Here is a 15,988-nt window from a genome sequence, read left to right on the forward strand (position 1 = left end):
TGCTCTATAGAAATTGATTTTTTTTTTTTTTTTTTTTTTTTGGGAGACGGAGTCTTGCTCTGTCGCCCGGGCTGGAGTGCAGTGGCCGGATCTCAGCTCACTGCAAGCTCCGCCTCCCGGACTCACGCCATTCTCCTGCCTCAGCCTCCCGAGTAGCTGGGACTACAGGCGCCCGCCACCTCGCCCGGCTAGGTTTTGTATTTTTTTAGTAGAGACGGGGTTTCACCGTGTTCGCCAGGATGGTCTCGATCTCGTGACCTCGTGATCCGCCCGTCTCGGCCTCCCAAAGTGCTGGGATTACAGGCTTGAGCCACCGCGCCCGGCCCAGAATCTGATTTTTTAAATGAAGAGGGCTGAGGAGAATTTTACAGGCAAATCCTTTTTAATCAAGGAATGCATTCGTGACTTCGTCTCAAGCCAGACCCCGCGTTACTTTTCCCTTGTCTTCAAACAGTCCATAATTTTTCTTCTCTATTTCTACTTGCTAGAATGTAAGCTTCTCTGATTCATCTTAGTACCAGGACCTAGCATCATGGGAAGTACCCAGAAGACACTCCATAAATGTTTACTGAATAAATTTACTCACGTGGCTGTCCTACCACTCAGTCACCAATCCCTCTTAAACTATCCACCTTCTGGACAACATAAGTCTAACTCCTTCATAAAGTCTTTGTTGACATCTCCTCAAATGCTTTTTGTTCTTGGAAAGATCTATACAATTAATGCTATCTTTTATTAACCTCTAATTATATCATATATATTGGTCTTCTCTTTCTAAGTAAATTTTAAATTCTGTGTTTTCCTACCATGATTTATCCACACTAATCCCTATAGAACTTAACCCACAGCAAGCATTCAATAAATACATACTAATTTAAATAATGAGAATGCCAGATGATAAAACGATAAGAACTATGGCTTGAGGATTTGAAATCATGACATCCTATACTTCACACCCTGTTCCTGCTTTTGTTAATGGAGCAAGGAAGATATATTGTTTAACCTTGTTTGACTTTTCCCAGGAAAGCTAAGAAAAGTGGCAGCTCTTAGAAAGGGAACTCAAGAGCCAAATTTCTGGTTTGTCCTTCCTGCCTCTCCATACAATAGAACTTAATTGTTCTTTAAACTTTCACATGCACAACACATTAGTTCCAAACTAGATTTCAAAGCTTTGAGAGCAGGACCCACGTCTATATTTTCTTGGTATTCCAAAAGAAACTAACTCTACATGGGGCATAGGGTAAGCACTCAATAAACACCTGTACACTGATCTTGTATTTGTCTTTCCAAAGCTTCTGAAAAGATAAGCGCTGCTTCCTCTCCTTCCTGTCACTTTTTCTTTTTTTTTTTTGAGATGGAGTCTCGCTCTGTCGCCCAGGCTGGAGTGCAGTGGCGCAATCTCAGCTCACTGCAAGCTCCGCCTCCAGTGGCGCAATCTCAGCTCACTGCAGGCTCCGCCTCCGGGGTTCACACCATTCTGCCTCAGCCTCCAGAGTAGCTGGGACTACAGGCGCCAGCCACCTAATTACATTACTAAATTACTAAATACACTTAATTACTAAATACAGACGCCCGGCTAATTTTTTTTATATTTTTAGTAGAGACGGGGTTTCACCGTGTTAGCCAGGATGGTCTCGATCTCCTGACCTTGCCTGCCTCGGCCTCCCAAAGTGCTGGGATTACTTGCACGAGCCACCGTGCCGAGCCTTTCCTGTCATTTTTAATGGCTATAAGGGGAGGTTATCAGGTGGCCTGCCTCTCAGATTCTTCCTTCCCTGTTCTGTTTTAGAACCTTTCAGTACTGTTGTAAAACACACATTCTAATATCTGAGCTCCAATGAATCCCCATTTTTCATCCCTCAGATACATCTTCTTCTTCAGCAAAAGTCCTTTTAAAAATTATCCTTCACCTGTCATCTACTTTGACCTTCTACCCACAGCTGATCTTAACTGGATCGAACTTTGGGATAACAAGATGGATATATCTGATGGCACAGTCCACACCAACTCACAAGTCTTACAGTGTCCTTTTTAGTAGGGACTATAAAAAAGTAAGACCAGTCTCTTTTTACATGGAAAATTCAAGGACAAAATTATAAAGCTAATTAATGATGAATGAAGCACTAAATCACACTGGCAATAAACTAAGAAAACGTCATACTAGCTGATTGCAAATATTGGCATAAGACAAAAGAAAATGTGTTAGAGAACAGTTTATGGCCTAATCTAGATCTATAATTAATTAGATGTCAAGAATAAAAGGGGGCCAGGTGCAGTGGCTCAAGCCTGTCATCCCAGCACTTTGGGAGGTCAAGATGGGCAGATCACTTGAGGCCAGGGGTTTGAGACCAGCCTGGTTAACATGGCAAAATCCCATCTCTACTAAAAACACAAAAATTAACCAAGCATGGTGGCACACTTCTGTAATCCCAGCCTCAGGCGGCTGAGGCAGGAGAATCACTTGAACCTGGTAGGCAGAGGTTGCAGTGAGCTGAGACTGCACCACTGCACTCCAGCCTGGATGACAGGGTAAACCTTATCTAAAAAAAAAAAGAAAGAAAAAAAAGGAATTAAAAGGAGTGTATTCTGGCTGGAATTGATTGAACTAGCAAGAGTTAAAAGATTTTCTGTGCCAATGGGTAATAAGACCAAGTCTGAGAATATAGACTAAATAAAACTTCAATTAATTTCCATAAATATTTATTTAATGCCTACACTGTGCTAGACTTCCAGACATTAGGAAGAGAATAATGAGCAAGATAAAGTCTCTGCTCTTACGACGCAGTGAAGAAGTCAAGTTAATAAGGTAATTCATGTAGCTGGTAAGACTATGAAAAAAGTAGTGTAAGGTTATAACACATCACTGAAGGGATTCAGGGTGCAGCACATGAGATTAGATAAAATTTCACTCACGATCAGGAGTCAGCAAATTTCTGAAAAGGGGCAGACATATTTTAGGTTTTGAGGACCATATGGTCTCTGTCACAACTATCCATCACTGCTGTTGTGGCATGAAAGTGGCTATAGATACTATATAAATGAAGGTGCATGGCCATGTTCCAATAAAGCCTTATTTACAAAACAAACAGCAGGCCAGATGTGATCCATGGGTCCTTGTTTGCTAATCCCTGCTCTGGATATTAATTTCTATCCTAAGAAATGCCAATCATTAGTAAAAATGTATAATAATATTTTCTATTAAGACATACAGCCAGGCACTGTGGTTCACTCCTCTAAGCCCAGCACTTTACGGGGCCAAGGTGGGTGGATCACTTGAGCCCAGAAATTCGAGACCAGCCTGGGCAACATGGCGAAACCCCATCTTTACAAAAAATACAAAAATTAGCTAGGTGTGGTGGCATGTGCCTGTGGTCTCATATCTAGAAGGTTGAGGTGGTAGGATCACTTGGGTAATGGGAGGTTGAGATTGCAGTGTGATGAGATTGTGACACTGCACTCCAGCCTGGGAGACAGAGCAAGACCTTATCTCCTAAAAAACGAACAAACAAAAAACTTACTGTGTTGCTTAAAATTAAATATTGTTAAACAATAGAGAATTGGTTATATCATGCAAATACCTTAAAAATTTTTGGCAAACAGGCCGGGCGCGGAGGCTCACACCTGTAATTCCAGCACTTTGAGGGGCAGAGGCGGACAGATCATAAGGTCAGGAGTTTGAGATCAGCCTGGCCAATATGGCAAAACCCCATCTTTACTAAAAATACAAAAATTAGCCGGGTGTGGTGGCAGGCACCTGTAATCCCAGTTACTCGGAAGGCTGAGGCAGGAGAATCGCTTGAACCCGAGAGGTGGAGGTAGCAGTGAGCCAAGATCGCGCCACTGCAATCCAGCCTGGGCGACAAGAGCAAGGCTCCATCTCAAAAAAAAAAAAAAAAAAAAAAAAAAAAAAAGGCCAGGTGCAGTGGCTCACTCCTGTAATCCCAGCACTTTGGGAGGCTGAGGTGGGTGGATCATGAGGTCAGGAGATGGAGACCACCCTGGCTAACACAGTGAAACCCTGTCTCTACTAAAAAGCTGCAAAAACTTAGCCGGGTGTGGTGGCATGCGCCTGTAGTCCTATCTACCCAGGGAGCCAAGGCAGGAGAATCGCTTGAACCCGGGAGCCAGAGGTTGCAGTGAGCCGAGATTGCGCCACTGCACTCCAGCCTGGGAAACAGAGTGAGACTCTGTCTAAAAAAAAAAAAAATGTGGCAAACAGAAATCTTTTCTAATGTTCTGAATATCTGTATTTAATATACAGAGGCCAAAATCATGGGTTTATCTGCCCTGATCTTGTGCTATGTGATAGACATTTTGGTGAGTGACTTCACACAGTTTCACTAAGACAGTACAATTCAAAGTATGATCTCAGGACCAATGCCAGTACGTGAGCTTTGTGTTATCCGTAAATGATGAAGTAACTACAGGAGTAACAATATGTACAAAATTTATAGTAACTTAACACTGACATAAAAGATTGAAAATTTAAAAATCAAACTTATGTTTTAAACAACCCAACCATGGTTCTTTACCACAAAGAGTTTGAGAAGTACTGCTCTATACAACTCCATGAAGTAGAAGGAATTATTCCTATTTGATAAATATGCAGGCTAAGGAATGTTTACAGTATTCTCTAGCTAGTAAGTAGGAGCACTGGGATTTTGTCTTCTGATTCCAAGCAGAAGTATCATTTCAAAGTTATCAAAAATGTCAGTTAGCTGTGTTCTGTTCAGTCACAGATTAAGTCTTTGATACCAGTATTTCTTTCTACAACATATGCTACTAAAATAGGGGCTGATTAGCAAATGTGAGTCAGTAAAATTTCAGTGCCTCTGCTAGAAAGAAAACACCATGCCTTTCTGAATCTCAGCACTATTATCTTGGTAAACAAAGACAGTGATTCCAGCCAGCTCTTTCCACACGAAACAGGAAATAGGATTTGAGCAAGATGGTACAGTGAAATGAGCTATTATTAAAAGGCTGATTCTCCCAGTTCTGTCACCAATTGACTAGGTGACATTGGGGAAATAATTCAATATTCTGGGCCTCAACTTCATCTGTAAAACAAGCTTCAGTAAGAGGATCTCCAGAGTCTCTTTTAGATCTATCATTGTGAATCTGATAGCATCAATACTGCAGTATTCAAAGAACCTCCCTAGGAAGGTGCAGGATGGTCCTTGGTAAGACTTGCTCAGTGCATGTCTATTGGATTGCAGTAAATCCTTGATGGACAAATGAGTAAGATATGGAATACTGGAGAGGATCTACTAGGGCATAAGAGGGAGCAGCATAACTATGGTGTGCATGCAGAAATAACCATGTGGTACCTGAAGCAGAAGATGCATGTCTCTCTAAGAGTGTAGGAAACAGTGTGGTCTGCATAGAATGGCTTGACTGTGTCTTTTCTTACCTCTAGCTAATTATCCATAGAACAGTTTTTACCTTAACACAAAATCAAAAAAAGAAAACTATGATAGTTCCATATTGTTACTTCAAGGAAATTCCAAAACCCTTACCTAGTAAACATAATGTGTGCATGCCATTTTGTCTGTTCTTCTTCACTTTGTCAAAGAAGCTTTCTGGTCTCCAAGTGTCTGTCCAAAAAACAATAGAAACTGTCTCTCCAAACTTATATAACTAGAAAAAAAAAAGCGCATTAATTAATGATGGAACAATTCACTAACTACTATTTTATAGATAAGGAGAGAATTTAATCATTTTACAACCAAAATAAAACGTGAAAACCCAACTTGAAATGGGTTGGGGATCAAATCTGTCACCAAAAAAGGTAACCTCTTTGGTTCATGGTAGCTGGTGTCTTTCTGATACCAGTAGTAGGTAAGTTTCAGTAATAAGTTTCTAGTATTTCTGCATTCTGTATAGGAACATGTGTAACAATTTCATAATTTAGCTATATAGTGTTGCTAAAAATACTGAAATGCAAAGAACCCAGAAGAAAAAAAAAAAGTTCTGAGCAATCAGAGCAGGGTTCACAAAGTTAATATTGTTCTCATTTTACAGATGAGACCATCAAAGCTTAGAAAGATCAACTGACTTAGCTAGTCACATAGCTAACTAATATAAAAACAAATACTTAAATCTAGTCTGAGGGAATGCTCCTTTCCATCACACTATCTCAATAAAACAAAGTATATACTCACTCCTGCCATTGTTCCAAACCTACAGTCCCTTAATTTGGCAAGATTCTATTTGTTCCCTCACTATAGAGTTCAGGGGTGAGGGCCTTTTTCCAAACCTCCTCTTTAATAACCTCATGTGGCCTACCCTACTTCACCATCACTAAGAAGCTTGCTTCTCTGATCCAGACTGGCTGAACTAGTTCACTTAAGTGAGTCCACTTTCAAATATTACGCTGAGAAAATCTACTTTTGAATTCTGGCTCTGCAACTTGTTGGCTGTGTGATATTACTCTAAGACTTTATCTCTAAAATAGGAATAGTGATAAAATTCTGTTCTTCCTACTCCTCAGGTTGTGAGGATCATATTACATGTAAAAAGTTATTCAAACTGTGAAACAATAGGTTAATATTAGTTCTTATCTCAGCACTGAGCAAAGGACATTTATTTTCAAAGACTTAATATAAAACAGAATACTAAAGTTATATAAAGATTTATTCAATTTAAATAGTACTTGAAATAATTTATAATAGAACTGGTAAGCACTAGACTCTGAAAGTCACATCTAGTCCTCTGCCACAAATTAACTGTGTGCCTGAAATAGCCGTGTGACTTCAGGAAGTCACTTTTCTCAGCCTTGGGTTCTTCATTTAAAAATGCAGAAACTGGTCTGGAGCAAGGATTAGTCATCCTCTGCTTCCAGTAGCCTAAGGCTTGTCAAATCACTTTCAGAGGCTCGGCAAGAGATGAGGGGAAGACAGGCAGGAAGGAAACAGAGAAAGCGGGGCATTCAGGTGCTTCATCCCTAATTCCCTAGAGCAGCTCAACGTTTCTCAGTTTTTACATAATGAGGTCCTATAAACTATAATCAATACTCATAATGGTGACTTTGAGTTCTAAAGGGAAGGCTCATCATGTTCCTCATAGGCCACAGTCTACATCTTACCTACCAACAAGCTTTACTCCAAAGTCCATTTGAAAGCTGCCTAAAAACTTATTCTCTCACAGAAGTTATGCTATTCAGTAGCAATCGAATTCACAGGTCAGTGTACAAAGACCCATGTAACTCCAAGTATTCAATCATGAAACTTCCTGCCACATGTGACAAGGTTTCTCTGTAACAAATGTATTTCTAGTTCCAATATGGAATGCCAGGAATACGTTCACTCTGCCACGTCTGGGCCCTGCTGAGGGGTTTCGTTATTATTACTGGGTGATGAGAGGCAAACTTAGCCAACATATACTTATTACAGATCATCTACTATGTACCAGGTATTATTCTAGTCACAGGTTTAAAATGACAGGCAAAACATAGCTCTGGCTCTCATGGATTGTGCAGTCTTGCTCATGTCTCATACAGCAGGGAGAGGCTCTGCAGTCATGGCACTGGTTCTTACTATGATTAATCATGGACAAGTCAAGTAATGTTCCTAAGCCTTGGGAGGAACCCTTCTACAAAATGGGTATAAATAACTGTAAACATAAAAATGTGGTTTTTTAGGGTTGAATGACACAAAGTATGCAGAGTGCCTAGTAGTGCCTTGCACATGGAAAAGTCTCAGTAAGTGTTAGGAATTTGATGATATAATAATGATAATGTTTTAATAATGATGATGTTCTAAAATGCTGTGCCCTGCTATAATCCAACTGCTTTTCTTATTGGAGTAAGCTCAAAAATATTATTAAATATTTGAAACTACATTTATGATTTCATTCTGACAAGTTCAAATGTTCACATTCTAAAAAGGATTTTTCACATCTCTGATCAAATTATGAAATATTAGTATTATTCCATAAAAAAACTTCAAGGTAGGCCGGGCGCGGTGGCTCAAGCCTGTAATCCCAGCACTTTGGGAGGCCGAGGCGGGCGGATCACAAGGTCAGGAGATCGACACCATCCTGGCTAACACAGTGAAACCCCGTCTCCACTTAAAAAAAAATACAAAAAATTAGCCGGGCGAGATGGCGGGCGCCTGTAGACCCAGCTACTTGGGAGGCTGAGGCAGGAGAATGGCATGAACCCGGGAGGCGGAGCTTGCAGTGAGCTGAGATCCGGCCACTGCACTCCAGCCTGGGCGACAGAGCGAGACTCCGTCTCAAAAAAAAAAAAAAAAAAAAAAAAAAAAAAAATTAAAAAAAAAATTGTTATAAAAAATTATATATGCAATAATACATACTTTAAATGAGTCTTAAATACTTTAAGAGTCATGGGAATACAGTGATGGAAGGAAATAAGTTCTTCATTCAAAAAGAAAGTAATAGACCACTTCAGAAAGAACTGAGATGCAAGTCACATATAAACACTATCTAAAGCATTTTGTGTAGCAGTGTCTTTGAATTGTCTAATTTGAGAGATTAAAGAAAACCTCACACAAGCACTGCTCTCCAGGACCCTGATTTATAAACTGTAAGCACTCCTATAGCTGTGGTGCAAACTTCTTCAGTGAATCCTGGAACATTATGCAAACAATTTCACCATATGTCAATACCTCAAAGAACAAAAGAACCAGTTCTTTGTGTTTCACAATCCAAGGGCTCACCAGTGAACTATACTAGGGCAAAATCACACAGTGATGAGAACTGAGATTGCAGAAGCCTAAGTATTGAGCCATCCTATAATATTAATATAAGCCTTTGTGTTGTAATCACTTTTCCTCCAAAACATTATCTGCAAATCTAAATTTAAAGACTACAGAAACAGCTGTTTTGTAAGAAACAGTAGGTAAACACAGGCCTTTTTAAATTTTACCCTGGAGTAACCTATTGAGAAAGTAGTTTACCTAACTTATACTGGATTATGTTTTATCTAAGACAAAAACCAAAAAAACTCAACTCAAAACATCCACTCATTAGGCATAAGGCACAATCTAGTCAGAAGATGCACAAGAAAGACAATAGTAGGTAGTAATAATTATTATTAAATATGCTGTAGACTCTAAGCATTATAAGAATTCAGCATTTCCCCTACTCAGAGGGCATCTGAAGGCATCTTCTGAAAATACAAGGTGTAAGCTAGACCTTGAAAGACAGTTAAGATTTAAGACTGGAGAAGCCAAACATGGGGAAAGAATGAGATACTATGAACAAAGTAACAGAGGTGGGAAGTCTTGGGCAATATTTAGAATGGCATTAAGCAATTACCTAGAAATAGCTAACTGTATCTGACTTCTCTCTAAACACATATCTAATTCCTGATATCTTATTTAGTGCCAATTCCTGTAAATTCTGCTGTATAATTTATGTAGCTGACTAGTCATTTCTTTCCCTACAACTATGGTTTGAGTCTTCAATGTCACTTGCCTGAATAACCTTAACAGTCTCCTAACTCATCTCATAGCCATCAATATTTCTTTCCTTTTAGAAGCATAGATGCTTTGTAAAACTCCATTTTAGACTTCAATGCTTTTGTTATTTTGTATAATAAAAATTTTCTGTGGTATTTACATTAAAAAGTCTGTTAAATTAAGAAAAATTAAACTTGCTAAGAACGCTATTAAGCCCTGCAAGTATCATATATTTATATCCTAAATTAAATCAGTGAAATCTGTGAAGTGAAAGAAAGCCAAGCTAGCAAAACTGTCAAAAAATGTACCACAAAACCACATAATCAAGAGTGATTAGTTTTCTCTTCTATGCAGAATACTGGTCTTGGGGTTGGGTTTTGTTTGTTGTTGTTTTTATCCCCACATACAATTTGCTTACCATTGATGTAACACTGATTTTTGATGACACTAAGAAAGAGTATGCACATGGCCACACACTAGGTACATAAAGTTGAATGACTATGTAGACAGAAGAGCTACAGGATTTATAATGAGAGCCACTTGTAAATTAAATTTTAAAATGACAATTGAGAGCATGTAATTTCAAAGACAAGATCGAACTCCATGGTGGAAGGCAGGGGGTTGGGGGAAAAAAATAAGAAATTCAACCCAGCAAGTACTTGTTACATATTGATTATATGCATGGCACTGTGATAGACTGCAACGGCAGACAGGAAAATCAGTAAATCAAAGCATTTATAATATGATAAAATCATAAACATATATAACATGGCTTGGGTGTGCCCCCACCCAAATCTCATCTTGTAGTTCCCATAATCCCCACATGTCGTGGGAGGGACCTGGTAGTGGGAGGGTGAAGCGGGGGGGCAGTTACCTCCATGCTGTTCTCGTGATATTGAGTTCTCACGAGATCTGATGGTTTCATAAGGGGCTTCCCCCCTCTTTACTCTGCACATCTCCTTGCTGCTGTCATGTGAAGAAGGCTGTGTTTGCTTCGCCTACAGCCATAATTGTAAGTGTTCTGAGGCTTCCCCAGCCATGGTGAACTGTGACTCAATTAAACTTCACAGTTTATTGACCTCAAAGTCAATTTAACCTCAAAATTGAGTCAAAATTGACTTCAAAGTCACTTTCCCAGTCTTGGGTATGTCTTTATGAGAAGCATGAGAATGGACTAATACAACATACAAGTAACTGAACATTCTATATAGGATGGGGATTAATTTACCAAAATTGTTTTAATAGAAGAATGGCACAATTAGATTTACAATTTAAAAAGTAAACTATGAAGTAGGAAAAAAATGATGGTAAGGTGGCTATTAAAAAAAATAATGATTAGAACCAGTAATAAGTAGAAACAAAAAGGAAGAAAAAAATTAAATATGCTCATGACTTAGCAGGTAGTCAAAAACTGTTGCTAAGTGACTAAAAGAATAGAAAGAGCTTAGATTATTTTCTTCTAAGACCACAGAAGGATGTAGAACTCTAGACGATAAAACCTAGCTTAATACAAAGAACACTAAAACTAGGTGTTCTTTGTATTAAGCTAAAGTTTTTCATTACTACTTTAGTCCCTGGACAACAATGAAACCAATTAATGATTCTGAAAACTAACAAGAAGAATCACTACAAGGTCGACAATGCTGACTATCACACTGAATATTGTGGTATTAAAAAAAAGGGAGGAAATGAGTTGCTACTTTCGGAAAGTAACATACATTTTTCCAAACTAGAAATGCATTATATAAACAGATGAACATATGGCAATACTCAAGGTCACTCATGCAATAGCAAGAGAAAGTGGAAACATTTCACAATGATAGGAAATTATACAACCTTTTCTCTGAAGTCAGCCACAACTGATAATGCAGTTTTTATCTAGAAATCATTGCTACCTAGTTTCATGGAATTGTCTCATTTATCTGCCTTTCAAAATGTTTTAAAACCATTTCAGTCACCAAATTTCTACAAGAGAACTAATATATTCTATCACACAAATGATTAAGATAATAAAATTATATATAAAGAAGTATTTCAGAATTTTTTAATTTTCTTTAATATTTGTTTGGCCTTTAAAGATCAAGTATAAATTATACACATACTAAGTGTTGAATAAAAAGACTGAAATATGCCAAAATTGGTAATTGTGGATACCTCTAGGTGTGGTACTTGGATTGCTTTTTTATTTTTCTTTTTTATAATCAAATATATCTTTCCTAATTTCTATGAGTATAGAAATCATTTATTATCAAGGAAAATGGTTCTTCTAAAGCAGGAACAATGCTAAATGGAAGCAATTCTGACTGTATATCTAAGCTAACTGCTTCTGCAGAAATGTTAAATTCAAGAATTCAAGAAAAAGGCTTTATTCTCCTATCTTCTGTGTATTGAGAAAAATCTCTGATTTATTAAGATTGATCCTCAATTTATTAAGCAAATTTTCAATACCAGGACATCTGAACACAACCAACATGCCTGGCTTTAGACATACAAATAGGCTTTTCTTTCATTAGAAAAATCTGAAAAATGTTAAACAATTACAAGTGTTAGAAATATCTGTTAGGAATTTTAAAACATGATTTTAAAGTATATGTGTTTATAACTATTATTTTAATGTGAAAAATCCTAAAATTTATTGAATGAAAATTTGAGTACCTAATAGTATCTCAGTCAAGATAATCTTTGCCAAATGTTGGTAAAGAGGCTGGCTTTTTGGCTTCCAAATCTATAAGATATTGGAGCTTATCTAGTTTAGTAATTTTCATACATTTTACTAGCACTTAGTGTACATTTAGTTCTTTTTTTCTAAATGAACTACTCTTAAGTAAAACATCAATAGAGTTAAAGATAATAACTGGGCTCCCTGAAGATCTAAATATTTGTTATTTGGTGTTATGTCACTACTTCATTATCTGCAGAATCCCTAAAGCATCTTCATACATCATGGTGCGGTTTGAAAACCAGCTCTCTCATCCAATCTCCCTCCCAATCCTCAACACATACCCTTACGGTAAAGAAATCTGAGATCCAGAGAAGTAAGATGATGCCTTAGTTACTGCCTAGGCAAGAAGTAAAACCAAGGCCTTTTAATTTGAAGTTAAATTCTAAATCTTTTCCATTATATTTTTCCTCTACCAATTCTACCCAATATGTGGTCAATTTTTATTCAACATACATATTCTAAGCCTTGTGTTAACTGACTCCCTAGACAGACAAGGTTTCTTTGGTATTTATTTATGTGCATATTTGTATGTATGTGTGTGTTTCTGCAATACCTTACAGATTCCCTAAAGTGCTTCTAAGACTCTCTCTTTTAACTACACTACTCTCTCTTTTGGGAATGCCTTCTGCCCTTTTGCCTATCTAGCTAACTTCTTATAATTCATTTTTTTAACCACTTTACTGTATTATCATTCACATAACAATGACCCTTTCAAGCGAATAATTCAACACTTTTTAGTAAATTATCACGCTGTGCAACCATTGCCATACTTAGTTTTAGAACATTTTTCATCACCCAACTAAGACCTCTATGTCCATTCACAGTTAATCCCTGTAATGCCCAGCCCCAAACAACCATTAATTACTTTCTGTCTCTACAGATTTGCCTTTTAGGGACACTTCATGTAAACAGAATCAAATAATACATGGTCTTCTATGTCTGGCTTCTTTCATTTAACATACATGTACTTAATATCTACCCCATGACTTTAACTCTTCCCAAGATATTAGTAGAGCCTTCAAGGCAACATCCATACCCTTAAGAGTCTAGGAGTAAGATAAACATAATACTACTCTTCCACATAATCAATTCTATGATTAATCTATGGTCCTGAAAGCACAGGAAGACTGGCACAGGGCTCTTAGTGAAAGGAGGCAACTGCTCTAGCAATGATAAGTTTAACAGAACCAACCAAAGTAGGAAGCCAATTGAGCAATAGTAATAGAAGAGTCCAGCCCTACAGACAAGTTTTTGTGGGGTACAAACCATAATAACAGTGGTAGTGAAGATGATGCATAAAGACCTCAATTCCTTTCCTAGGACTATCAGTAAGGCAGAAATGGCTCTCTACATCTCCCCAAATCTCAATTCTCTTAATAGAAAATGCTCCTAAATTCACTTTCTAAATCTTCTCTTATGCCCTACTCCATACAGTACAAGCCACCATCATCTTTCCTCTAAATGACTATAATTAGCCTCGTAATTGATTTCCTCAATTCCAATCTTGCCTGGCAGTAATTCAATCTTCACACATTGGCCAAAGATTATGTTTTAAAAAATTTATCAGATCAAGTATTTCTATTGCTTAAAACCCTTCAGTGTCAATCTATGTCACTTACGTTAACATCTAACCTCCTAATGTTGGATGAGAGTCTAGTGATCCAGCCCTGTCCACCTATCCAACCTCAAGTCACTCTTCCCCTTGCCCGCTACGGTCCAACAGCCTTTCCTTGATTCCTTTAACAAGCCAAGCTCATTCTCACTTCAGGACCTTTGTACCGACTGTTCCCTCTGTATAGAATATGCTGGTTCCTTCTTGATTCATATCTAATCTTAAATGTCACCTTCTTAGAGATACCTCCCCGACCTCAGTAGTGACTTAGTCACTCTCTAAATACCAGTCTACTTGAATTTCTTATACTTACCAATATGTAATATTTATCATTTTATTGTTGTTGTCCTTTCTGCCCATTAAAATAGAAGCTCTTTGAGAGCAGGGACCCTACTGGTCAAGTTTATCACTGTATCCAAAGGCACTTAGAAGAATAAGTAGGTTAACAGTATTTGTTGAATGAATGGATCACTATTCTCTTTAAAGATTTCTAACTTGGAAGCCTCTAATACACTTTTATTTTACAAGGAAATTTTCATCAGGAATATGGAGTTTGTAGTAGATAATTTTATTTTATGGCAAGCCTATAAGATAGTGCATATCAACTGGCTGTGTATGTGAATTTCTGTGTGTATGAAGGAGTGTTGGATAGTTAAACGACTATTTTTACCATCATAGTGATAAACAAAAATTTTCTGTTGGCTAATAAAACTACAAAGGTAATGAACAAATACTCAGTGGCTGATTCTGAACTGTGCATCTTATTTCTTTAGAAAACAACAAAAACAACAGAATAGTTCAAAGGGGGTTGATAATTGATAGCTGAAAAGTCTGCCTATTTCTAGGTTAGAAATTTCACACTGCTACTCTTTAAGGCAAAGACGTTAGAAAGCATATATGGTTCGGGTTTGTCACAACATACAAAGTATATTTCTGTTCAATAACTTGATGACTGTTTTTGAACTCATGGAAAGCTCTTTCATGGAGATGACAGAATGCCTTTTCACAGTGGTTCTCACTTCCCTTTTAAAAAATTGAGCAAGAGCGCATGGCAAGATAACCCCTCAACAGCCTACATTTAACAAGTGTATACTGGGAATTAAAAACCTACTCTTCCAATCCTGCCATGTCAAATGAAAGATAATACAGTTCTCTCACTTTCTAAGTTTTTAATTTGTCTAGGTTGGTGGTTCTCAAAGTACGGTACCTGTAGCAATAGCTTCAGCATCATCTGAGAATTTGTTAGAAATATAAATTCTCAGACCCCATCCCAGATCTACTATATCAGAAAGATCTGAAGATGAACCCTAGCAACCTGTCTTACAAGCCCTCCAGGTGATTCTAATAAATACTAAAGTCTGAGAACCATAGATTTAGGTTATTGTTTCTTCCATAAGCACTAATCCAAATAGTAAAGAGAAAAAGGCCAGCTATTATAAGGAAGAAGACTTTGTCAAAGTACTTGCATTATGCAGGATATCTATACATTTATTTTAAAATTTAAGTGTTACGCATATGATTTGTAATGCTTTTTATATTAGAAAACTATATAAAATGAATCAATAATTACCTCTTCTGATATGAATTTCAGTGGTACAAGAAGTATATCTTCATGGAAATGTCATCACTATATAAGAAAGAACCTAGAAAGGCACCTCCTGTTTCTCACACGAATAGTCGTTTCATATCCAGATTAGATAATAAAACTAAGCTGGGGGGAAAATGGTGTGTGGCTGTTTAGAGAAATCCCACACACAATTGTGAGAAAGTTTTTTGAAAAATAATATATTCTATATGGATATAACTGTAGGTGCTTATATGAAGACTGCTAATTCTCACAGTAAATTCCCACTCAAATACCTTCACCCATTTTAGACATAAGAACAATTACACTTTACCTATCTATCAGTGTGGAGGATCAGAAGGACAGGATCACCCAGGTTTAGTTTTAACCAGTCTATAAAACAGATTTACAAGTGATGTGTTCTATTTTTATGCTTAAAAAAGAAGCAAAAAAAAAAAAAAATTAAAAATAGCTATAATTTAGAGAAAAATATGATGGAGAAAGGGTTAGTTAACTTTCTTTACAGGACATAAAATTATATGAAATATGATAAAAATGTATGTTCTATTAGCTTAAGGTTTACACATCTTTTATTTATCAAATGATAATTTCTCTCCTTTTTTTCTTTCTTCTAGCAGTTATGAATTTTTTTTTTTTTTTTTTTTTTT

The 15,988-nt window shown here is 37.2% G+C and overlaps 1 protein-coding gene across 2 annotated transcripts in view; it reads right to left on the minus strand.

Moving 5' to 3' along the window:
- The window catches only part of DPH5 (diphthamide biosynthesis 5), a 39,318-nt gene that overhangs the window by 7,015 nt on the left and 16,315 nt on the right, over positions 1 to 15,988 (minus strand). For both annotated transcript variants that reach the window (XM_017859255.1, XM_017859254.1), the window contains exon 5: positions 5,517 to 5,637. In XM_017859255.1, the coding sequence (XP_017714744.1) occupies positions 5,517 to 5,637 (121 nt within the window). The remainder of the gene's footprint in view (positions 1 to 5,516; positions 5,638 to 15,988) is intronic.

This window comes from Rhinopithecus bieti, unplaced genomic scaffold (assembly GCF_001698545.2).
Source record: "Rhinopithecus bieti isolate Rb0 unplaced genomic scaffold, ASM169854v2 scaffold_49953, whole genome shotgun sequence".
Taxonomy (NCBI): domain Eukaryota; kingdom Metazoa; phylum Chordata; class Mammalia; order Primates; family Cercopithecidae; genus Rhinopithecus; species Rhinopithecus bieti.